The sequence below is a fragment of the Anoplolepis gracilipes genome, chromosome 5 (assembly GCF_047496725.1).
Source record: "Anoplolepis gracilipes chromosome 5, ASM4749672v1, whole genome shotgun sequence".
Classification (NCBI taxonomy): domain Eukaryota; kingdom Metazoa; phylum Arthropoda; class Insecta; order Hymenoptera; family Formicidae; genus Anoplolepis; species Anoplolepis gracilipes.
The window spans coordinates 7,450,358-7,478,085 of NC_132974.1; the positions used below are offsets into that span (position 1 = coordinate 7,450,358).

The window sequence follows — 27,728 nt, forward strand, 5'->3', positions numbered from 1 at the left end:
TGTAAGGCTATTTGCGGTTATTACACTCGTTTTTAATAAAAAAAAAAACTTGTATTATATAACTTGATAATGGTTCTACGAAACTTACAGGCCACTGTTGCCCAATTTCTACAATTTCGTACTTCAATGAACAATATTCTTGTGTAGAAAACTTCATCTACGATCCACTTTCAACAAAGTTATTATTAGCAAAGAAAGAATGTCCGCGATCTCAAGTTTGAAAAAACTCATCCCGAAGATATAAATATATGTATAATAAAATTAATTGATTTGTTTTCTCATATGAAATAGATATAGAATCTTTTGTTTCTTAAAACATTTTTCTGTTTATTTCGTACTATTATTTGATGTCTAAATAAAACAGAAGACATTTAAAAATACACGAATATAAGATAGCACAGTAACCAGGACAGAAATGTTTCGCAGTAAATAATTAATGTAATCAATACGTCTTCTTGTTTCATATATAACCACAACCTTTGATCAACTCATGGATGTTAAATCCAGTTTACAAACAGTTTTAATCGTATTATTAATTAATGTTATTGATTACTTTTATGCGTTACTTTTTTCATTTAATTATATGCTGGTTATTATTTTTAGAAGAAAAGAGACAAGTGAATATAATTGAACTTTGCATTATAGTACAAAACTAATTTGCACAATGCAATGTTTGAGATGGAACATACCTGGATAATTGAAAATCGGCGTTAATAATCCTAGATAATCGCGGAGATTAATATATCATACAAAGATTATATTTTGAAAATAATATTATAAGTTTGGTGTGCGAGAGAAAGTGAACAACGTGATTTACAGAATTTATTGCATCTCTTTTTGTGACAATCAGCATAAAAATACGTATTTTGCAATACATTGTGGCGATTAAATTCATTAAAATTACAATGGATTCCAAATCTTTTATTCACGATCTATCGCGCGGATCCGTCGCAATCGAGCAGCTCCCCGTTAATCGGGGTACTTTAGCGGCGCCGCGAGTCGCCGATGATTATGATGATAGGAAAGTAGGTGAATTGATAATGACTCCATGAGAAACGATTCATCCCCCTGCACGAAGAGCGCCGGGTGCTCCTGCGCACGCGTATGTCGGAACGGGGTTGACGACGGTACACGACGTCGCGACGCCGGTGACGGCGCTCACTTGAATCCTCGGCGCGTGTTCGTCGGGCGATTCGCCTTGAAAGATCGTGTCCGAGAACGACAGCAGCAGGGAGCCTACATCTGGACCGGAAGTCGACAGAGGCTCGCGGCACGGACACATCGCGATCGTGTAAATCGATGCTTCGTACAATACGTAAATGTCGTCGCAACGATCAGTCGAGACACACGTGACTTGTCAATACATTTTCTTGTTAAATCACGATCGTTCGAACGTGTGTCGCGCGAATGCATAATGCGACCCGCGAGTGCGAAAGGAAGCAGCGAGTGAATACGGACCGACCGCGATCAGCTGTGGGGACATCGCGCGCGAAAATGTCCCGGTGGATCGTGCTCGTCGAGTGTCCGGTGATTTAACTCGACAAGGTCAACCCCTCAGAATCTGACATTTCCATCGGACAACATCAAGCCGATCGCGACTTATCGTCAAGGACGATCGCGCGTAAGATCGTTGAATGGACGATTGAGGTGTACGTGTCAATTCTGCGACAGCCGTCGGGACGATATTCAACGAATAATAGATGCCGAGTCGCTCGAGGGTAATACCAAAGTTCGCAGGATCCCTTCTAAACTCCTCGTGAACGTCGAGTGTTGAGCGACTCCGTCGGATAATCGATGTACCAATGCCGCGAAACGATCTACGACGGCCGTCGGTCGTCGCGCTGTCAGGTGACAGTCGTCGCGTGCCGATCGGAGAATTTGGCGCCGACGCGTGCACGGAAGATGGAAGTAAGAACTCGCGTTCGTGCGTCCGCGTGGAGTACTAAGGGTTGAAGTTTCGGAGTTCCGGTGGCCTACTTCGGCTCTGTCCTCCAGACGGAGGGCGCGCGAGGTGAGGCTATCACTTGGTTACTTGTTGCCGTGCGTTTCGGGGGGATATCTGATTGGTCGATCACACGAAGAGGCGAATTTCGCCTGCTCATCCATGTTTTATCGTCAAAGAGAGGGCGAGAATATTGTAGCTTATTATATTTTCTTTAATCATTTTTTTCTTTCATTCTCTTCATATTGAATTATTTTATTATAAAACTTATCGTATGTATTATTTTTACGTGTAAATATGTAGTTATACAATCAAATTAATATCAATTAGTTTTAATCTGAGTTTAAAATGAAAGAATTGCGAGCAATTCAATCCCAATCAGTATATTTAAAATTCTTTCAGCTTTATTGCAAATTTTGAAAAATAAAAAACATAAATCTTAATTTTATATTTTGCCTTCAAAAACGATAAAATGTAGAATATTACATATTTTGTTACAAGCATTTTTTTAAAAAAACATGTCTGTTTAATCGTGAATTTATAAATGTGAAATTATTATTCAGCCAAGCAGAATTAATAAACGAAATAAAAAAATTTTTACTTTATTTTGATGGGGTACATAATTTTATATCATGCAACAGTAAAAGTAGAAGTTGCAAATTAAATTTTCAACACTTATTTGAAATGCTTACAACACGAGAGTTAACCGTTAGAAATGTATATAATATTTAATCCAGTTTAATAAATGCCATGTCCAACCGATGTTATTCGCAATTGAGTTTCCAGTTTATCGCCACATTTTGCAATTCACCATGTTGTTGCGCGTTCATATTTTGTTCATACTGCATGTCACGAGATAAAAAATATAAATTAGTTACCGATGTAATGTGACAGTCATACTTTAATCGAGTTCATTTTAAAAATATTCAACGTAATTAATAACATGCGCACTCGAGGGAATATTTCAAGCGTTTTCAAACATCATTGGCTTTATTAAAATTTATTTGTAAATAATAGATATCTTAAATTAAGAAAATAACTAAAAAGATACAATTATTTCACGGATCTTTTTAAATTAAATTATTTAAGAAAAATTTAGATTATTCCATTAACGATGAAAATAATCAATATCGCGAAAATTGCATGCGACCTGTATGCACCTATATGTTTTAATTTTCTATTTCAATTTAAATCTTTTATCTGTCATCTATTATTTCTCACTACTGAATGTTCATTATATTTGTCCAATCCGAGCACGTTTCATTCAATGTCAAAGGGAAATGAGAATCATATAGTCTAAATGTGTAATGAAAGCGTGACGGATCATAGATTTTTAACCATCTGCATGAGTTGCAGTCTCACACGATCTCGCAACAACCCTCGATGTAAACGAACTCTAGATCGCTTTATTCTGCTCGGCCAGGCGGCATCGAGGTCGTGAGTGACAAGCTGAGCGAGTTTCGAACGGAAAAAAAGAGAATCTCTGGCAAAATATGGCTGTCGCGCGATTGTCCTATGAAGAGACATTATCGGATCTTTTTTACTTTTCTTTTTTTCTGTTGACACCCGATGCAACGCAGATGGCCCTGACCTACGATCGACAGAACTGGCAAAATGCGATAATAATCGACGTGTCGTTTGATTGTCGTGTATCGTCCATTATTATTATTTATACGAAGTTATTTCAAGAAACAACCACTTCTAATTTGATCGTACTTAATTTTGCTTTTCATTAATATTTTATAATCGGCATCAGATTAATTCGTTTTTTTGTGACTTTACGGATTTATTGTACAGATTGAAAGTGATTTATAACGATAGAGAGAGTGATTAAGACATTAAATATGATACTCCCATTTTTCCAACTACGTTAATAAATGTAATAGAGATATAACGTATAACAATATAACTTTATTAACTAATATTATATTCGCAAATAATAAACATACGCATATATTGCATATTCTTCTTCATCTCTCTCAAATATTATATTCTTTGCTTTATTTAATCAGAAACTGTCAATAAACGAAAGGTATGTACATGTATGAGGGTTTATCAAAGAGTGATTGCGTGTGTCGAAGGATTCTTGTTAGCGTGTCCTTTGCTCGCCTTTGGTAGGGCGATCGATAAATATCGATTAGCTTATACTTTGTGGATACATAAACCTACACCTATATTTTCTTGTCACGGCCATTTCTCACGATGAGTGCTCCTGGTTCGAGAGAAGCTACTTTCACGATAATATAATAAGATTATGAATGAAATCAATAACAGTGTGTTCGGCAGTATCTATAAAAAACAGAGATATTTTGAAGATAAAGGAGAATAATACATTAGATTATTGTTTTACATTCTTTTTTATTTTAAACTCTATTTCTTTTTCCAGTTAGGTATATTAAAAATAGATGATATTAATATAATTTTTAACGAAATTATGGAAAATTTTCAATTTTTTGAAATTAATATAATGAATTTGAAATTAATAATTATCTAATTTTAATTATCTTAAATCTTTCTTAATTTTTTTAAATAAAAATGTTGCATTTAATTATTTACGTTTGATGGTAAGCTGATAAGCAGCTCTAGTGCAAAAATCGAAATATGATGTTTAATCTTTTATTCATAATGCGTACGTGCCGCAAAATATTTTTAAGTACAAAAAAATCTTTACAAACATTCATACATGCTCACGTATAAATGATTCAATAAAATTCGTTTTCGGACTCATTGATCATTTTGTATTTCAAATATTCATACGTTTATGATGCTAAAAATTTTTATCTGATGTATACTACAGCAACATATGATTTTTGATAATGACATGACTTTATGTACAATATGTAGCTAGCAAAAAACATTAAAACGCTTGTGTACATGAATAAAAAGAATTATCTGCAAGTGAATTGTAATTAGGTTTTACCTTAATAAAGAAATTTAATTTCGCACTGTCAGGATATTTAATAAAACTGTCAGGATATTTAATATTAAAAATGTTAATCTCTTAAATGGTTGCCTATCAAATTTTCATTAATAAAAATTTATTAATCAAAATCAAGTAAATTAGTAAAACGAGTAAAGCAATTTTCGAATATCTTATATGTTCATTATTAAATGCCGGTGCATTTATCGCGCGAATTATACATACGGTATTCTCGTCCTTAAGCATCGCACGGGGTTTGAATTCATTTGAAACATTCCGCATACTGTCATAACTATTCTTGGTAATAAATATCATACCGAAGATACGTATATTCGAGAAGCAATCTGATTTTAAACAAAAATATTTCTAACAGACAATATGTTTGTAGAATGACTGCCGATGTTGTTATCGCGCTACGTGTGTGAAATATTAAAAAGGTTATTTGCGTTTCAGCTTAATCGGACCGCGCACTGACAGAGTTGTTAATATTATATGTGACGGTTAACTGGCGGCTTAAATATTCATCGATATGTCGCATAGTACAAAGTGCTCACAGTGCCGTGAGAAATACAAGGGCGAGTATCTTTGCGCGGAAATATGCGAATGCAGAACAAGCAACCGCAAGCTGCTAATTTCGAGTTCCTCGTTTAACGTGGCGTGTTTCCTGTACGAGACGAAAATGATGAATAAATATGCTGTAGCATCCCCAGGCTACGGATACGAATTAAATAGTAATGAGGTTAATAGTAGTACATCTCTTCTTTTGTTCTGCATGTTTAATTTATCGATGTTAAGCTATATATACAAACGCATTTCGTATCATGAAACAAATATGTAAATCGCGAGTATGTTTGTACTGTGATATATATATATATATATATATATATATATATATATATATATATATATATATTATATATAGAATTAAAATTATTTTACAGAGATTTGACATTTTTTAATAAACGACATAATTTTACATTCTTATTCAAAGTGGTGATATTACACTTAAGATTTTACAAAGCCTACAATTTTTATTGCAGAAAAAACATAGTTATTTAGCCTGCAAAAATGGATATGTTTTAGAAAGAATTAATTAGGCTTCAGTATGCAAAGCTGGATTCCTAATCTTATTGTTAATATTTTATTATAGAATATTTTGTTGAGTTATAAAATATTTTGTTATGGAATTATCTTTCATTTCCTCTTATAAACGTTTAAATAAATCCTTTAGGTTTTTATTTTTACTATATAAGAGTACTTTTTACCGTTTGGTTTTTTATCAATACAAGTAAGATAAAAAGAGGAAGCGCGAGAAAATAAAAAAATATTTCGAACCTATCACTGACTCTGAATATTAAAGTGAGACTCTGAATATACCTTTCTATATTTACTTACATTTTCGCGAGCGTTCAATGCTCGTCTGAATTGAATCGAAATTTTTCTCGCTAGGATTAACAACTGGCGTAACTGATGAAAAACGTAATAGGGGGCATGAAAATCGATATATACACGAATATAAATTTTCGTACCCGTAGTATCCTCGCGATTATTCTAACAAAGAAAAACATCGATGAGAAACTGGGTAAAGTTGACGGACCCCGAAATGTAATTACGAGCAACGCGACGAGCGTCGCTCTATCGAGCGCATCGCCCAAATTTATTTCGCGCGGGTACATTTGCCGTGAAATGAAAAAAAAAAAAATCGAAAGAAATAATTACGATTACCTCGATACGCGAGAGCATGCGGCGGGGCACATTTCGCGAACTGGACGATAACGAGCACGAGAGGCGCCGGCATACACGCCACCCTTCGTGAATCGCGTTTAACCCAATACGGGAAAAGCGCGTCACGAATGGTCTCGGGTATAACAAGCGCAGAGAACGTGTCCTGGAAAGAAAGAACGTTGCGAATGTTTCTTTCTTTCTTTCTTTCTTTCTCTCTTTCTCTCTCTCAAAGCCTCGCAAAAAATTCCCTGTAAAAATGTCTGTAATGCCGTAGCAGATATTCTGTACACGTTCGTCGTATCCCCGTATTTCGCATATCGGTGGTGAAACGAAATTTTTGTAATCGTGATGTTTTAAAGACTACACATACACAATAAACAAAAATATATATATATATATATATATATATATATATATATATTTTATATTTTATATAGATATTTTTTTATATAGATATAATATTTAAGCATATGCAATTAGCGTATAAAATACTTTATCGCCGATGAATCGGTATATCTTAAATATGTAAACCAGCACAGGAATTATGTTAAGTATTATTTCACGTGATCGTGCATGCTGTGATCTTCCAACTTGAACGATGCAGAGAATCCTACATCTATGTGACTTGGATTTAGGGGAATACGAAACTTCTCGTTCGCAAATGTTCGCAAATTGTAAATCAACAATCTCGGCTTTGAATTCTGCTGTTCTCATCAGTATGGTTAATAATAGCTTATTACAGATGTGAAGCTACCATAAGCTACCTATTATGTCATATACTACTATGCACACACATGTTTTTACTAGAAACATGTCGATACTGATTTATGGCTAGTTCAAGGGAAGAGAATTCACGTAATCAGTATCGCTAGCGCATGTCCTTTGACTTCAAAGCAACGTTATATTACGGTGTACCACGATATTCCTGGTATACTATGTCGATTTATTGAGTTTCCGAAATTAAAGTTCGACTTTTTATCGCACGTTGTTCTATTATAAAACTATTTTATTTACACGCAGATTTATATCTCCTTGTTTTTTAGCGCTAATTTTCAAGTAAATTTATAACAATCGAAATGATGAGGAGCACCATATTTTATACGTACCAAGAAGAATGCTCAGCATAAAGTATCATTTCATGTAATATATGATAATTAACCCAATTATGATTTATATAACTTTATAACTTATATATATACATATACATGTATATGTGACATTATATATAAAATAATGGAAACCATCGCTCACGTTATATATCATTGTAGTTAAGGGTGCAAATATTTTCGTTTTTTATGACACGAAAATGAGAAGCTAGCCAATTTAATTAGGAGAATTGTTTTAAAACGCGGTTACCTTGCGAACGTTCCTGAATTATAAAACGTTTCAACTAGCCATTTGCGTGGGTGTCCAAGACATATGATAATTGTTCATATAATTAATTTTGTTGTGACTCACACGAGTAGGACATTCTGAATGGTAGAAATATCGTGCGGCTGGCCACTTCAAACACACGCAGAGCCGCAAAACGATTCTGGACCGATTAACTGACGGATTCGCATTCGCTCATTGTCTATGATGAGCGAGAGCTAGAAATGTCGGATTAACGGTACACGCGGTTGACGCATTGTTAGTTTTGCTATACTATCATGTTTACTTGATTTCCATTGGTCCATGTAACACCCATAGAAATTCAATACCGGTCGTAATGCGAAAACGCGTAAATACATGTAGCTGAAACCTGTGAGTGGCAGCGAAACTGATTTGCAAGTATGACTATGGATTAATACAATGCTTTTATTGTAAGGTAAATGTCATCACATTATTCGTTTATTTGCTTAGCGCTTTGCATAATCGACACATAATTCGTCTGAACCAACCATCGCGTCACCTAGTAGCAATATGAAACGAATATTTCAAGTACATTTTTTTTGTTCTTATATATACTATAATCAAAGATTTGAAAGTAAAAATTTATTTTCACTCTATTTGCTCAATCTTTAAATAAAATATATTCTTTTATAATATAAATTAATTTGTTATGACATTATTTAAATGGCGGATATTGATACAAAGAGGAGATTGTTTGCGAGGTGATAGACAATCAAGGGAGATTATTATGAAAAATTTTTAAATCAAATAAAGATAAAAAGAATAGAATAAAAATAGATTTTCTTTAAAACATATTTTTATGTAGAAATACTGATTTTACAATTATACGAAGATTTATAAATGTAAACTTTATTTATCCGTCCGCTAATCCAGTAAATGTTAAAAAAATAAAACAGACAATTTACTATGTATTTATTCATTTGATTCAATAAATGTAAAAGGATCGAAGAAAAATAATGCAAGCTTTTATAAAAATTCAAAAGCTTTTTCAAAGAAAAGTCAATTGCTTCGCAAGAGAAAAATGGCTTTGAGAATATTTCCAATATTGCGTAGCGAAATCTGAAGTTTCCTCATAATCTTGGGCAAAACGGCTATAATTTCCAATAATTAAGTTTTACGTATAAACGATGAGTTTGGCATGCGGTCCAACACGCCAATTACTGAAATGGACACCCGATTGATTGATCGAAATACGCGGATATATGTGTCGACATTGTTCTCCAACGCCCAGCTCAGCAATCTATGTGAGCCGCTCGAAGGGTGTTTGGACTGCGAATTCTATCGAGTTCAAGTGAGTTGAAACCATTTCCTCGTTCGTTGATATCATTTCACGAGTTTCCCTCAGAAAAGCAGTTCCTACAGAGAAAATGATTTTCTCTCTCTACATTGTTAATCCATTCGGATATTGGATCCTACGAATTTATATAATATAGTTAGTCTGATTTATTTGTACATATTTATATTTATTTGTATTAAGAACTTTTTTTACATATTTTTATATTTATTAGTAATATCATATATAACTTTTTAAAATAGTTTCTATTTAATTTAATCCCTTGGAAATTTTTGTAAAATTCTTTTAAATTTTTTAGTGTCCAATTTTATACTCTATAATTTAATTCAACTGAATCAACTAATTAATTCTTATTTAAGAAATATACATTATTTATTATTAAATCACAATTACTATCTTTTTCTTAATTTTTTCTTTATTTTTGAAGAGAAAAATTATAATTCTGTAAGAATTGCATGATTGCAGGAGATATTTTTATATGTTTATTGATTATAGAAATCTCTTCATTATGATTGCAGTAATCGCATTTTTTTGCGATGAGATGTATTGCTAAACTTTTTAAATAGATAAATTGTTCACTATGAAAACGTTGTGTGTTTGGTAAATACGCGAATTTTTTCAATTAAAATTCAATCAGCAGGACTTAACATCCGACAGAATTTTTTTTTACGGCAAGAAAGAGAGAGAGAGAAATACATATATACACACACACACACACATATATATATATATTTATTTATTTATTTATTTGTTTATTTGTACATAAATAAGTAAACGTAATTCCAACTCCGAGCAAACAGAGTTTCATCTCCGCCTCTGGTGGATATTCAATCAGCTGACTACTGGCGGTAGTTTCCTTCGTTGAAACTAAATAGAAAGTCCTAGTCTCTTGTAGAGAGAGACAAATTATTTGCAAGTCGAGTAACCGAAGAGGCCGGCATGCGAAGATGATTTGCTATCGGAAATCTACATCGGTCTGGCGTAAATTGTCGATTAGTGAGCACCACCTTCCAATAATCGAGAATTAACTTCCTCAACAGTCGCCGCAATGATATTGGCTGTACGCACTTGTGCACGTTGATCGGCGGTTTACCACGTGATACCCGATAGGTGCGTTTAATCGCAAGCTACCATTATATCGCACGGCGAATAATACTTGAGATAAAAGTTATTTATTATATAATAGAATAATATATAATAGAATGTATCTAGAGATTAAGCGAGTCATTTTTTTTGTCTATTTCTCTTTTGATAATATAAATATTTAGAGTTTCTCTTAACAAAAATATCAATAGCGTTTCAAATATTATTATAAGTTTATTAGAGTTGAATTAACAATAAGATTTTATTATTTTGACATCTGTAAAACTTAATTTCTCACGTTTTCTTCTTATTCTTAACTATTTATAATTTAAAGACTATTGATTTTTCGAGTGGAATAATAAATTAATTTTTTTTATCGAGGAAATATTAATTCTGAATTGGTAAGAGAATTCATAGATAAAAATTTGATACGTCAGATTTGAGATAACCTTATATTTCGTTATCGATTTTTGTTATCTAAAAGTATTACTGATAAAAATGTATGTCGAATGATATAATTGTTTTGTACGGTAAATTGCATTTTCAGATTCGATCGCTTTTATGTTGGGGAAATACAATTTCGCGCACGATTTTCCGAGAACTTTCGTGAGCTAATTGTGCAACGATAATAAATAAGTTAACTTACTAATCGTTTTAGAGCACGAATCTTTGAAATATTATCCTAATATTAAGAGCGCAAAGTACATTATTTACCACTCTTTATCAAATCATTATTTCTATTGCTTTTTTTCTATTATATTGGGTTGTTTACTTTAGTCACTAAACATAAAAAACATTTGTATAAAAAAAATTTGTTTTGCAGATAAATGTTTTCGTGTCAGTGAATTTTTTGTAACTCTTTATGCCGTTAAAATTGTATATTAAAATTTCGCTGAATGTATTCTTGACGATATAATAAAATAATCATAAATATTTTATTGTGACGAAGTGACATTAACTTGTTAATACTGTCGTAAATTTTTACCGTAACGTAAGTTGTCGCTTGTTAACGTGACAAAATAGCTGCGCGTTAAGAAATTTAAGAGAAAATCTAAACGTAATCACATACATACACATATACATACACATCTTTGATATGATAAGTCGATATTAAATCAATATTATTTTAGATATTTATGGATTTTTGATAAATTTGTATTACAAGATTATATTTTAGCATGTATTTCTGGTATGAATCATTAACCAATCATGTGCAACTGGGTCTCGCTGACTAAAATTGATTAGTAAGCTATTTCATGTGAGCGGTAACTTTATATTTTTCGATACCTGATAAATTATTCGTAGAGATACAGGATGATGAATCACGCTACATTTTTTATTTCTACAGTTTGTATACCCGGATCTAAGAAATAAATAAATGAGTGTTAATTGCACAATATCAATAAAAGTGATTGATGGTAGTAAGTTTCTGCGTAAATTGTCAGACTAAGGATGTGCAAATTGATAGCTCAAACAAACTCTCTACAAATAATAAGAAGAAAAAATGAAAGTTAAATATGTACTTAAATATATTTGACAGTTAACATTTAAATAAAAAAATTTTTCTAGTTCTGGATTATGTTTATATAATTAGAAAATATACATATGTTTCTAGTACAAAATATTCGAATAGTCAATATTCTATTTAGTATATAGTATTGAGAAATAATAATAATAATTTGTGTATTTTAGAGAGATTTAATAGTCACAGTTTTATTGAATAAAATGCTTTAGCCTAAGTGGCTTAGAAATTTATTCCAAGAATTATTCCAAGATATAGTTATCTTTATATGAAAAAATATGTATTTAAAAATTAGAATTCTAAAGTAGAGAGACAACGATGTATGTGTTCAGCATCTTTTCGTTGTGAAAGTAAATTATGAATTTTGAATTCTTACGTTATCGATTGATTTCTAAAGATAAATATAATGGAAATGTCACAGGTATGTGTAGATATGTGAAAGTTGTTTACATCCAAAAATGATTCGTTTTAATATTCAATGTATTTGCAGATTGAAATTTTTCAAACGATATTAAAGAAGAGATCATTTGCGCAAATGTCAGTTGTGCGATGTCCCGTCACGTGCGTTTCTTCCAACTCAATTGAGATGCCAGATAATATTTCTCTCAGGTTTCGCGCTATGAGAAATTCGACGGCAAAATATACGCTACAATTTGCACTCGTTTCATTTTCATTATTTTCTGTTTCGTGCGCCACACATTTCCTACGCTTCCTGTTGCGTGCGCAAGTCTTATTGCCCGACGCTGCGAATCCGGCGGAGAGAAACCACCGGTGAAATCTATGCGGTTGGAAAAAATATAGGTATCTCTGATTCTCATCCGAGCGAAAATAAATGCGCGACTCGAAGGCGATAAGCGAGGGAACAGGATTGACGTAAAAGTTTCGCGATATTTCTCCCCGCGTAAATCGCAGAAAGCGAGGAGTAGGCGGAAATAAAGCGTTCGCGTTGTAAGATGAAAGAAAGGGAAGCTGCCGGGGATTGCATAAATTTGCAGGCTGATAAAGCTTAAAGTACCGCGTTATACTCGTCCTCGTCCAAATTTATCCCCATTTCGAGGAGAACGAGCGTTAAGCAAGACAAAAATCCGAAGATGAGAAGGATAAAATATGTTGCAGTCGATTTTTGGTATCAAGCAGAACGTTAATTACACTCATAAGTTTTTAATGAAAAAATATTTTTTGCATAATGCATTTGAAATCTAAATTTATTGTTAGCTAAATATATATAAATATTAATACTAAATCAAATTTATTAGAATCTATTTGTTGCACATTTTATTTGTTTTCTATTTTATATATGACATATTATAATTTGTTTAGCAAATACAAAGTTTTTTATTTAATATGGTATAAATTATCAATGTCTAATAAAAATAATAATTATTATGTCAATTCATAAATTAATAATATTAATATTATTAACACACTAATATGGTATTAGACACAGTTCTTTAAATATAAATAGTAAAAGTTACGTATCTATTATATATACAATTACTAAATTAAAGCTATCACTTATTGCTAAACTAATTAATTTAGTCAAGGGCAAAATTAAGTACATTTTCTGCATCTTGATTTAAAATTAGTGAACGAGGAAGTATGATCTGTACGATTTCCATGTCAGGTACAAATAGCTGACAGTGTCGTCCTCTAAAAAATGTGCTCCGCGCACGCAATCCTTTAATTATTTTAACTATCTAGAATCTAGAGATACAAATTATGTTAAGGTTACATCTAAATTTGAGCTATATTTCACTTGTAAATAGGTTTTTTGACAGATTGTAACAAATGTTTCATTTCAATATGAGGTTTTTATCTTTTCGTTATTTTGTAATAATATACTTTGTAATAATACTTATACTTTATAATTTAGATTTAAATAATGAAAAATGTATGTGTATGTTACAATTACGGTTGCATTGCGTTAATTGAAAAGTTGTGAAGCATTTAATTCGAAAGCACAAAAGAAATCTGATATTCTTGGATAATAATAGCCGATGCTAATTGGAGTCTTGTTAAGAGGCCGAGATAAATTCTTTTCTTTTATGTAGTTGCATTCAATTCACTAATCAATTTTGTTTATAAATTATATTATTTTTATTATTAACAGTATATGACGTAAACAGCTATATGTGCGTGTGCGTGTGTGTGTGTGTGTGTGTGTGTGTGTGTCAAATATAATTTGTAACATGTAATAGAATATAAATTATAACTTGTCATTTAAAGATTTCGTATTTCTTATGTGACAATGAATCTTCCTATAATATTTTTTTTTTCCAAATTGCAAAGACCTTAACACTTTTATTGAAAAATAGTAAATATTTCTAGAAAACGTTTTAATTTATCATCATTGAATCGTTGGTAACAATATCATCATGTACTCGTATTATCTTAAATCGTGAATAAAGAGAATAATGTGCTGAAAGAAGCATTGTCAATCTGATAAATATTGCGTGTCACTCCACTCATAAATATGTAATAAGTTTCGCCATAATGTATACTTCTCTGAATTGCGTATTAGTATACGGAAAATATGTTATCGATCGCATTATGAATGAATGCCACTTTTTGTTGAAGAATCGGGAGAGATAGTTATACAAAATAATAAACCTCTAGCAGCAATGCGGTTTATTATTCGCTCTTAATCAGATAACAGACCAGCAAAGAAGGAAATTGCCACACACGTATGAAATGTAATTGTAACGTCAGAGCTCTTTGACGAAAACCACGTACGGTTAATTTCACCGATGTATTACGATGCAAGCATATTGAATATTATGCATCCATTCCAAGCGTTTGATCTCCGGATTAAAATTAACCTGATAATCATGTGCAACAGTTTCTCTCATAAATAACAGATATTTGAAGAATATATGTAGAGTATATATTGCATATTATTATTGCATGTACTGTATAAATTCGTGCTTGTGCATTTAGTCAATTAAACATTATGGAGTAATTTTATATCTCTCAAATGCAGCTTTTTGATTCAGCACAATAATATAAATCATATCCTTTCTTATATATATATATATATCGTGTTTTAATATATGTACCAATGAATATCATATTATGACGCGTATATGTGTGATTTTTAACATAAATATAAACATGAATATAAAAGATAAAACAATAAGCTTAAGTAGATAAGCTTGTTATATGAAAAAATTCAAGTGTAAAATTAACAGATGTACAATTCGTCGCGTCCGTGAAATTAGCACGACGTTTTATTAATTTTTAAAAAATAATGGCAGTTCTAGTAGCACTTTTCATAGTTCTATAGTTCTTGATAAACATTAAAAAAAGTTCCGAATTTTTAATATCAAAAACATCAAAAATAAAAAATTACGTGCTAACTTCAATTCGTCAGATAATCAAATCAATGACTCTAAAAAAAAATCAAAAGTACAACGGGAAATTAAATTGTTTTCTAGATGTAGCTTTCTATGTTCATAATGAGCGAGATAAGTTTTGACTGGTGAAATAATCGTTTCAGAATTACCGTTATATATTTTCTTTAAATGTAGATTCTCATATTCATATGTTTTTTTATTAAATTTTTTTTATTAATATTTTTAATAATGTTTGGCAATTCTTAATATTCATCCGATTAATTTAATTATATAATTATACAAATAATTAATCTGATTTAACTTATGCAGTCCAAATAGTTCTTTATAGTTTATCTTTATAGTTTACATACATACATATATATATATATATATATATATATATATTGTTCAAATTGTGACTAAAGAAATACAACTGAGAAACATTCCTCATTAAACAATTCTTAATTTATTATTTAAGTATTTATAATATACAATTAATGTATTTATTTACGAAACTCCCTTTCCGCCACCTTTTCTACTCGTATTGGCCTATTAATTTTATAAAATATAAATAAAATTACAATTCTTTTTATTATTATCACTAATAATCTACCTATAATTAATTATTGCGTAAAAGTAAAGCTAGCTAGAACTTGAAACGACTAGAAAATTATTACTATGTAGGAACTATTATATTCTTATTTTTTCTTTTTATCTTAAATATTATTTTATATCAATTTTTTTTCAAGCAAACATGGTTGCTTGAAAATTATGCTTTTTATCAGACAGGATTTTAAGTAAAATAAGCAAATTCTTGGCAACTCATTCATTGGGAACAAAAATTTTCATCTTCTAAATTTCTACGTAAGAAAAGATTTGCAAATTTGTAAAAACAAATATAATTATATTATAATAATATTAATGTTTGCCATTTAAGAAATGTTTTAATAGCATTAACGCTATCCAGTGTGACGCATGATAATATTGCAGTATTATTGACGTCGGAGTACTATTAACTGAGCACGAGGCATGACTAGTAGAAATTAAATTTCTTACATGAGATCTTAATATGTATCAGAAAGTATGGTAGGTTTTAAAATGAGACCTTAGTGGCAGTTATCGGATTACATCTGCATAACGATGTCTGTATGTACTGCAATTTTAGTTGCGTTTCAGGAGATTAACATAATATTCACAATTGTGAAGAAAACAATATATTTCATATTGTAATTTACAAAACTTACAATTAATTTTGTTACAAAGAAGCTTTTATTGTGTATACTATAAAAATTAAAATAAAATATATATAATATACGATCATAAATTATAAACATAAAATTTGCTTTCAAATTAAATGTAAGTAATTAAATATAAATGACATTTTCTGTCTATAGCATTTACATAACTATGTAGTTATATATATTTATGTTTCTCCATAATGAAATTATTTTCTAGAACATAATCATAAATATAAAAGCCCAGTCCGTCGTGCTACACGCGAGGGGAGTTTTTACGTTTTATTTTCTTGACCTTGACAATTCTATCACAGCCATTTGTAGATATTTACTATCGACAGTGAGACTTGATTAATCTTATGTTATGTTTAATATCAAGCTTTAAGCTCGTGATAGAATGATAACAATTTCAATCTTTTTATATACTCTGATGGAATTTTATTTCTTACATTTATGAGTTTACGTTTAATCCTATAAATTAATAAGAAAATATATAAAATTACGAATATTTATATTTTATTATTAAAGTACAAATTTTAATGTTTAAGGAATTAAAGTAAAAATAATAGTCTAAATCAAATTTTTGCCAACATGCGTCAAGCGTTTTACATAAATTCATTGTACGTAATATGAGTATATATCCATAAAGAAATGCGAGTATTCCCAATATCTAGCAGCAGTTGAATATGTTTCTATCGTAGCTCGTATTTCTAGGATGTCCGAGAGATGACTGGGTATTGAGGAGGAGAGGGCGCAGTGACTTTGAAGGTTGCTGCCACCTCGGTTTGATGGAATGGAGATGAACGGCACCGAAAGCAGCCTGAACGGCACTGAGGTCAATCGCACTTCTGCGCCTATTTTCACCATTGGTACGGATTTTATCACACAATGGTAAGCGCAAGTATCTTTTATTCAAAATTGATAGATTCGGATAGAATGGAACGCAAGACTGCGAATAAATGTGAGTTGACTTTTTGCAACGCTGTCGGACTTTTGCAAATTTTAGCATATAAACTATGGTTTTGCATTATACGCATAGTTTTCGTTGCCGTTTCTACGCACGTAAAAGTGTCACGCATCGGTCTGAATATAATATATATGTATCGATTATTTTGCGTATGTTATTATAACTCTTGACATAGTTTATTATAACTTTGATATATTATTACAACTTTGGATTGCTTTCGAATGAAAAGTTTCCATGGAATTGCTAATTTTTAGATAATACAGTCACATAATTTCCCGGGAGATTTGTAAACTGCAAATAAAAGTTACGCGTTCAACCCCTACGCAGGACGTGTCTGCAAGAAAAGAAAAAGCTAAAAGTTTAAACTTAAATATAAAGATTTGAATTTTTTTAAATTTTATATAAAAATGTTATATTTAAATTAGTTTTAAAGTAGCGATTTTCTTTTATATTTTATTGCATCTTTTTCACGGTTACAACGTATTGCTTTTAAAATTTTCTTGCTGACATATACGTGTTTTATGTAACGCTATTCGGTCCATCAGTTCCCAACATCCTTGAAAGATTTATGCGCTGGAAATTCGGAGCAGACATCGATGGCGCAAAGTCATGTCAGGATGACAGTATTGATTAATATCAATTAATCAATCAAATTAATAATTGAATTAGCTTACTCAATATTGTACACTAATCTATAAGTAAAGTATTATTCTCTATACGCTATTAATTAATCACACACAATTAATTTCTTATAACCAGAATTTTATACACATATTTTAATCAAATGAATTATTTATTAAACGTTTTTGTTTCTCGCGTATGTAAACTATACATTTAGGAAAATTTATGAAAATTACTCCTTGTATTGTGCTAAATTTAATTTTGACAACGTATTTGCCTGTAGCACGCACGAACGCTTTTACAAGTGAATTTTACTTATGAATTTATTATACAAAAATGTAATTGTACTGTTCTATTAACGTTGCAGTTTACAAAAATTAAATAAGCCAAATAAATTTTATTATGTTCATTTATTTTATCGGGGCTCTTCTATTTTGCGCCTGTAGCATGTGTACGTATCGCCATTCATTACTCTAATCAAAAGTCGCAAGATAGCGATAGCGGTTATGTGCACAGTCATCTGATTAGTTTTGCGAGAATGTACTTGCAACCTGCAAGAGGATACGGGAGTGAGGTTTGTCGTTGTAAAGGCGTTTAGATAAGCGATTCGTCATTTGGCGGAATGGCCCTCTTGAATTCCAAGCAACCTCGCCAAGTCGTCGTTACCTCTGGGGACTGCTCATTATCGAGGGGTAATAACATCACGCGGCGCGTCTTATACAATCAACGTTCCCCGTTTGTGTTCCCTACTTCACCGGGAATATCAAGGCTAAAGGAAATGAACTTTCATCGGGGACAAAATTGGAGTAAAAAGAATTCTCTCGGGAAGTCGTCCTCTCTTCAAGACAAGACTTTCTTTCAACCTCTTTTTCATCTTAATCCAGTCAAATGGCAAAATGTACGATTGCTGAGAATTCTCTTCGGGAATTGTTATAATCATTTTTCCTCACAATTTATATGATAATTCAGATTTATTTAGCACTTGCGACATAATCAAATTTATTTAGCTCTTGTGACATAGTTTCATTCAATTTCAAATAAAGCTAAAAATTTTTCTTAACTTATATCGTGATGTAAAAATTAGATATTTTAACAAGATACATTGCAAATGATTATCCAAATTCAGAATTATAATGTAGACTTACGCATTAAATATCACGTTATCATTAATTCTGCAATCAAATCTCTCTGATTTGATGAATCTACGTTTTCTGTGAAAGACTATGAAAAAAGAATAATAGACTTGTTGTTGATATATTTCATTGGAAATTATTCAACCTGGAATATTATATCTACTGTTATTACATAACTGTATTTTTGAATACGTTTAGCATAATGACATTTCAAGACAAACAATATTGTATATAATAGTCATTTGCATATATTATAAATCGACATTTCACGCAAAATGTATCATATATTTACATGATCAAACTTTTGTTACATAGGTATATATTGCTTGCACAAAATATTTGGAAATAGTTCACAATCACACACACACACACCGCGCGTGCATATATGATAGCGAAGAGATTTATATGAGAATGCCGACGTATATAAAATTCATGTAAATCAATCCAGGCCAAATCGCATCCTTGACCTAGCAGGGCCACGGTAATCTGGCAATGTGACGCAGGGTTAGAAAAAAAACATAGTTGGTTGATGGGTTAGCTAGGCCGAATACGTTAGGCACGGGCGTACGAATATACTGATCGTTATTTAACAACAAAAGAAAAAGCCGATGTCGTGCAACGACGCGGAATCACGCGAACGACGTCGAACGAGCTGTCGGAGCGCACGCGATTGAGGTGAAAATTTCGAATATTGCGTGAGTCAACAACGTCGCGAAAGTCGTCCACTGGAACACATCAATGCATGTTACAATGTACGTGAAATTTTCACATTTGTTAAAAAGCTGTATTATGCTTAATAAAGAAAAATGTGACGGATAAAACAAAGTTAATGTGTGCACAACACACAATGATAATGCGCGTAGACCTTGTCAAAAATGGATAAAACTTGACTTTAGAGATTAAATAATATTTATAATTTTGCAATAAATATATTTATATTTTGCATGTCTGCGTATAACGCATTATATAAGTTATATAACATGTATCAGCAAGAGTTGCATTTTTTATGCGATATTCAATGACCTGATAATAACAGTGGATTGAAGTCAAAGTTACGTTTATGTGTATAGATACATAAAATGAGTATATTATATGAAGTTGTGTGACACGATGGGTTATATTTCCCGGATATATTGATTTCCATCATAGGTTGAAGCGACAGACGGATAATTTATAACTTTATAACGCAAAATCTAATGCAACCAAAAACAATTCACACGTGCGTATTAATATGTGCATATTTCTTAATATTTCTTTATAATAAAATTTAGTTAGTCTGAATGTGTGCACAAAATAACACACATTTTATTTTAAAACGATAAAAGTCTAAAATAATCTATGATTTTTCTATGTTTTTTTCTTGTAGGATTTTAAGTTTTTTTGAAAGATATATTGAATAATAGAAAGATTTAATTAAATAAAAAAATAACTGTAAATTATATAAAAATGAAAAACTTATAAATTTATTCAATATAAGTATTTTCGTATTTAAACAATGATAACAAATAAAAATACAATTGGTAACAAAATATTTTGCTGATATGATCAATGCTTTGATGAAAATACTTTAAATAATGTGTGTAATTGAGTTAGCAATAATATCAATGTTTGTGAGAAAATAACTAAAAAGTCTACAAATCTACGTGAAAAATTTGGCAAAAATAGAAAGAGAGAAAAGTCGTTTTTGAAAAACATAATAGATAAAATGCAGTGACTGCATTCGATATTCGCATCTTTACCACGACGACGTTACATGTTAAAATGGGAGCAGAGCCATTAAATGGATCGACTGTTGCATCCAATACGAGGCGGCTACTATTGTTTCGTTTAACTACGTGAATGACACTCTGTAAAAGCGCGAATGGTAGCGTTACCGTCTAGCTAGGTGATGTATGCGATTAGCACAGCGCTATTATAATGCGGCGATCAATTGTCATATTATTTTCTGCTTGCTAAGGAATTCTCGCTATGTTCTGGTTGTTTATCATATATGCTACGGTCGTTTATCATATATCTATTCTTATTTTAATTCTACATTTAATTCTATATAATATGAAATGTGGAAACACGGTATTATAGAGTTCGATATGTATAAATATATTCACAACATTATTTAAAAAAAATTTCCAAACCTTTTTATTTTACAAAAATTGTTTTCTTATTCCTTTTTATCATTCTTTCTTATCGTTATATAAAATCTTCCCGGTGCATTAAATTGTTAAAGTTAAAAAAGAAGTTTTTTTTTCGTTATTACTTGTTAGCACTTCTGGATTAAGATGTACGAGTTTAAGTTTAACTCTGTAATTGCATAATAATAATAATAAGATAAAAATGTTTAGTTTGACTGACTTAATAATATGAATCGCAAAATTACGTGCATTGCTTTAATTGTTTTATATGATCGTTCTCTCGCATATTTCCACTTCCCGAGTTGTTACGCCAACGTGCAACGAAATTATCTCTGTCGTTCTCCGGTTTTGTGTACCAGAACCGACGCACGATTGCAGCGCACATGCAGAGAAAAAATAAAATAGACCGAGCAATGGGAACGACGCTGGGGTACATTGTGATGACACACAGTGAATATTGATTCTCGAATTTTCATTGCTCTGTTGAAGAGAATCGAGAGAAAAGTGCATTCTCCACATGCTGCAGCAACGCATTTGACTTTTATATCGCGTTTTATATTCTCGTTTTTTCTACCGAATGTATGTACAACATCCAAAATCATGGGATATATTTAATTTATCTACGAACTCTCTCTCCCTTTCACTCTCTCTCTCTCTCTCTCTCTCTCTCTCTCTTTCTCTCTCTCTCTCTCTCTCTCTCTCTCTCTCTCTCTCTCTTTCTCTTATGGTTATGTAGGCGATGTCAGAATTTGGAAAATATAGAGATAGCAATTTTTGTATATAATAATGTTCAAAGTTTAAGTTTGTAAAATAACGTTATCAATTTTTTTAAACGCTGTATAAATATTTTTCACTCAAGGGACTCGAGAGAGAGAAAATTGTTTATTTTTTTCGCGAATACACTGAAAGCTCGCCACGATTCATAAACACTCTGTACCATAATATCTCATGTACGATATTAGATATGTACAATATATAGTACACATCCGCGGAATGTAATGGGAAATCGATAGCATGTCCGACCTGTGTGAAAAACTGTGTACGTGTGTTCAAAGGTAACCTTTTATAATATTTTTAGAGATGGGGATATACACTCGCCAATATATTTAGTCGAGTCTGTTGAGCAAACAATCGATGAAGGACAGAGATTGTATCTTAATATGAAGAAAACGATTAATCATGCATATAAATTGCATGTATAATTTTCACTAAGGTGACTTACAAATTTTTATATCTATGACGCATTAGGAGTGCGTATAAATGGAACGAGTATGTTTATAGCGTTCTATATTAGATTATTGAAGAGATAGATACAGTATTCAAAAAAATATCATCAAGTTTGGTGCGTAAGTATTAATAGATTCATTATATTAGCAATTATTACATTTAATGTTATACAACGATAATAATATCTAAAACATTTTAAATTATAACAATGTGAGATTCTTTTCAAGTCTTATACAATATAATAATAAATTTTACACAAACTCTTGATATTTTGTACAATCGACTTATTTTGATTTTCTTTACAAATATAAAAGTTAGATAAGAAATATATATATAATAATCTTAATTATTTTAAATATTTAATTTATATTAAAACAAATAATATTTTTTGAAAAGACATCTTATATATAAAAAGTCAAATAAGTTTATCGGATCTCGCATTCATCGCTCGAATATGACATCACACGTCTCAAAATTGAATTTAGTAATTTGTTCACTAGTTTGTGATTGATTAGTATACAGCAACTTATAATTTTATACTTTGTGTAGGTTTCTGACAAATATTACATAGAAATATATGTGGGTAGTATTCGAAATTACGTATTTTTAAACTTAATAAGGGCAAAGATCGTTAGTAGGTGGATAGCAACAAATCAAATATAATTAAATAAAGTAAAGTTAACTGTACAAAAGAATAAAAATATTTGCAGTTTAAGTTTTGATTTTAATTAGATTTTAACCGTGCTGGTTAAACAAAACGTCCCTTTCATCGATATAAAGTTTAAATATAACTTGAGCTACATATATAATATGGATATGATAAATATTTTGCAATCATTTTGCACATAGAGCCAATTCTGTCTCTCATCGACCTTATCAATCACACTGAAGAGTCGAAAATGTCGAATGCACGTTCAACGGCCTGATGTCACTTGATTTTTTCATGTACTTCAAGCTGACCATTTCTCTCCTCATCATGTTCCGAAAATGTACATCGCGTCAACAATGATATATTAACTCGTCTATAAGTTATATTTCTGCAGATTTCATCGAAATGGAAGTACATATTTTTTTCTTGCATAACAAATCGCGTTGAAAAATCGTTGAAAAATCAGATCGTTATCTAAAGATTTTATCGAAAAGAGAAAATTCTGTTAGTTACTAGAAAATTTTTAAATAATAGTTACATAATAAAAGATCAAAGATTAATAATATAAAACAATTTCAACGTAATCATTATATTTTATCATGCTAATATTAAGATTTCTTAAAATTTTGATGTCATTCTTATATTTTTAAATACATGTATCCCTTTTAAAAAAATTTAATATAAAGTATGCAACAATAAAATTTTCGTCAATGCTGTTGAGTATATTTTTCACGTGTATAATTTTTACTTTAGTTTTGACTTATGTATATTTCTATTAAAGTGTAATACAGAATGATCTATTTAATGAGATAGTTTTTTGCAAAATTTCGCAGAAATTTTTGCTTACATGATAATGTATTTATCATTTTTTATATTTGTTATTTTACATAAAATTCCAAAATAAAAAGAAATATTGTAAAAGAAATAATTTAAAGTATAGAAGTTTGTATACAATCTAGTGTCAAGAGTGATTTGAAAATTCTGATAACACGTACTAACGATGACGTACAGTCGAATGCACCTGCAATTTCCAACTGAAAGGACAAGACTAGGTTGGGTGACGTGTAATTGGTGGAAATTGATACACCTTCCCTTGTTCGTCTCGCGTTGGGTCCTCGCGCATGTAGCTTTGCGACACGGAACACTTCATCTTGGCAATGTCACCATCATGCTGCTTGTTAGGAAAATCATTATATTAGTAAATCATATATTTTATTGCAATGAAACATAGAAGATGAGTTTAAAAAATTAGTTTTTTATACTCACAAACATTTTTATAATTTTTTATAAAAAAAAGCAACGAGAAAGAAAAAGGAATACTTATAAATATAAATATAAATATAAATGTTCTCAAAGTGACAAGCAAAAGCTGATGTAGTCAATATTGGTAAAATGTAGTATTTAATTTGATTTAATAATTAAAATAATTATTAAACTAACCATGCAATAATTATATTATATGTTATTATATAACATATTACACTCATTTTTATTAAAAAAATATTTTTACAATCGACACATTTATTATTCTTATGTCAAAAGATAATTGCAATAATGAAAATATTTTTTATATATTTGTAACGTACTTCTTTACAAGTCTAATTTTTTATTTGAATCTCCATATATGGCATATATATATGTTGGCTCTCATATCGCAATTAAAATGTACACAAGCGCGATTAATATGTCCGTGTAATGATCATGCCGAGATTCATGGCATGCACTCAGATATTACCTCTCGTTCAATCTAGATACATTTTCGAAACTGGTCCAAGGTCATGCCTGCTTAAATCTACGGCCTTCTGATATCTTTTGCTGATCCAACGCTCGTTCTCTACAGTTTTAGACCGCTGTCATCTACATTTTACAGGCCCCGGTAGTTCATAATACTAGCCCATTAAAGTTCTTATCAGAATCCTATTATGTAGATAATAATGTCCTTTGTTTATCTAATCGGTAAGGCGATATTTATCGAGAAAACAGCCGATTATGAACTACCAGCATTTCTGAAGATAAACTACCCTTTTGAAAATCAGTAATATATCTTATCTTTTCATATATTGAATTATCATTATTATTTAAGATAAAATACATTTCATGCAAGTAAAAATCAAAGTATCAAAATTAATATTATTATATATAATATATACGATAGAAATAGTATATACAATATAAACAGCGTTACGATTGTTGAAAAAATTTGTTTACTCACAATCTATGTGCGTTGTACAGGTCCGTCAGCTGCGATAAAGTTGTATAAGTATACAAGATATTATTACCACGTCGTCATCGATATAATCGCCGCAGGGATTGCGATTTGCTTTCGCCTTTGGGTTGGGTTATCCGGTGGTTTCAGTGTCACGCCGAGGGGGATCGCGTACGTCAGCGAGAGTTATTAAATAGGTTCGTTCAATTCCCCTCGGGCGATCGAGATTCTCCCTTCTTAGTCTGCTACATCACCGCAGCAACGCTATCATCCTACGGCACGCCGTAACATATTCCGTTGATATTTATGGAGTCGCGTTTGCCCTCCGCCCTAAAGTGTAAATCCGATTTGATCACTACCCCGTATTAAGCTCCCACAAGCTCTTGACGATAATCACGCAACACGAGGTGTAAAGCGTCTTTTTTTGCATTAGGTGCTATGAGATATTATAAGGGGGAAGAAACGCCACATATGTATATGACAAGCAAATGTTCTGGCGAAGAAATGACACATATAAACGGTTTCTAACTGTAAGGATAGTCTTTTGAAAATTCAGAAAGAATTTATTCTATATAAAATCACTTAATTAGATTTTGATTTTTTACTATCTTGTTAGTATTATATTATATTGTATTATATACTATTTCACACTAATGCATTGTATCAAGTCTGAGTATTATAAACTTTTGTAGAAAACATTGTGCAAAGTTAGAAAATATCTGGTGACTCGTAAAGATCTGTTCCTCTTTAACTGTTGCAAAGTGTAATTTTGGGAAAGCTGTGTCTCCCAAGTTCCGTTACCTTAATCTGCGAACTTACATGCTGTACCTCTCATTACTATAAGATGAGGAGAAAATAGTAAACAAGGACAAAACAGAAATATAAAGTTTACATGCTTGAGAAAAAATAATATATTACTTTTGTCTTTGCAGAAGAATTATGTAAAATATAAAATATTTTCTAAAAATTGTCAGTACAAAAAGCACATATATATACAAATAGATAATTAGTATAATAACATAAATATATGTAATTGTTTTAACTAATCAACAATATTATAATAATCTAAATATTAATATGTATTTTTGTAATTTTTTGTCATTTGTGTTAATTTTTATTGTATAAAATTAAATCTAAAAATTTCTAAAAATGTATGAAAATGTGATATTTTATTTATTAAGTTTAAATTATTTTAGAAAATTAGATATACTGAATACTATTCTGTAACTGAATATAATGAAATAATGAAAAATACGATTAAGTCTACATAAAAGATGTAAAAAGAGGAAGAAAACTTTTTAAGATTTTTTTATGACTTATTAAAAAATTTTTATAATTATAGCTTTCATTCTTTTTTGTATTTTTTATGTTTTTTATATTAATAATATTTGTTCTGAGATATGTAGTAATGTGAATATTAATTCGAAAAATGTCTGTTATTAGAAGAATTTTAGTAAAAAATCGTAGCTTTTAACGTGAAAAAAAGAATTGTTTTTCGAGAGATAAAGATAAAAATGTGCTACAACAAAGCAACATTCTTTTCGGATGCATTTTACAATTTTGTTTTTATACCAAACGTAAGATAACTCTTGATTCATACCAACATATGTTTACTATCTTCGAAAATCGATTTTGCTTCGTCTTTGAACAGGATATACAGAAGAATTTGAAGGAAACCATGTCACTTGAAGATGCATCATTGAGAAAGAACGATGCTAGCTGCCCTGATATCAGTCTGCAGCTATGGGTTACGTATTTCGTGTCTGGCAAGGAAAGTGGAAGTCTTTTGAAAGGTTCCATCCAGTAACTGGGCCAGAAAATAAAAGTAAGGTCTTCCCGAAGGGGATTGCGAATGTATTGCAAAGAAAGGATACAAGCGTGACATTACAAATCGAAATCCTCTGGTCCTGAAAATAAATTCAGTCAGTATTCATCAACCATAAATCGTAAATCGTATTAGTAAGAGCAAACAACGGTCTTATTTTCCTTTAACTAAAATAAATAATAACTTTTAATAAAATTATGGTTTTCAAGCAAGAAACTATATATAATATTTTTATGCAATACACAAAGTATATGAGACTTTTCTAATGTAGAAAGATTCTTTAGCCAATTTGAAGTTAATTTCATAATTAAAAGTAATAAAAATAATTTTATTAAAATCGTTATCCTGGGTTTAGTAATTTTGTAAGTTATATACATTAACTGTACGTATGTAATGTATTATTGCAGTAAAGTTTCGTTTAAAATTAGCTGAGTATATAATTTGTTATATTTATTTGTATATATTTTTTCTGAAATTTTAAATTGTTTAGCACAGAGAATCTGTTATCAATTTGTACATTTATACA

The 27,728-nt window shown here is 30.7% G+C and overlaps 1 protein-coding gene across 1 annotated transcript in view; it reads left to right on the forward strand.

Annotated features, from left to right (window-relative positions):
- Window positions 1-1,098: 1,098 nt before the first annotated feature.
- Machr-b (muscarinic acetylcholine receptor) overlaps window positions 1,099-27,728 on the forward strand; it is a 35,700-nt gene continuing 9,070 nt past the window's right edge. Inside the window, exons 1-2 of the mRNA XM_072892209.1 lie at window positions 1,099-2,011; window positions 17,160-17,336. Of these exons, the coding sequence (XP_072748310.1) occupies window positions 17,239-17,336 (98 nt within the window). The 5' untranslated portion in view covers window positions 1,099-2,011; window positions 17,160-17,238. The remainder of the gene's footprint in view (window positions 2,012-17,159; window positions 17,337-27,728) is intronic.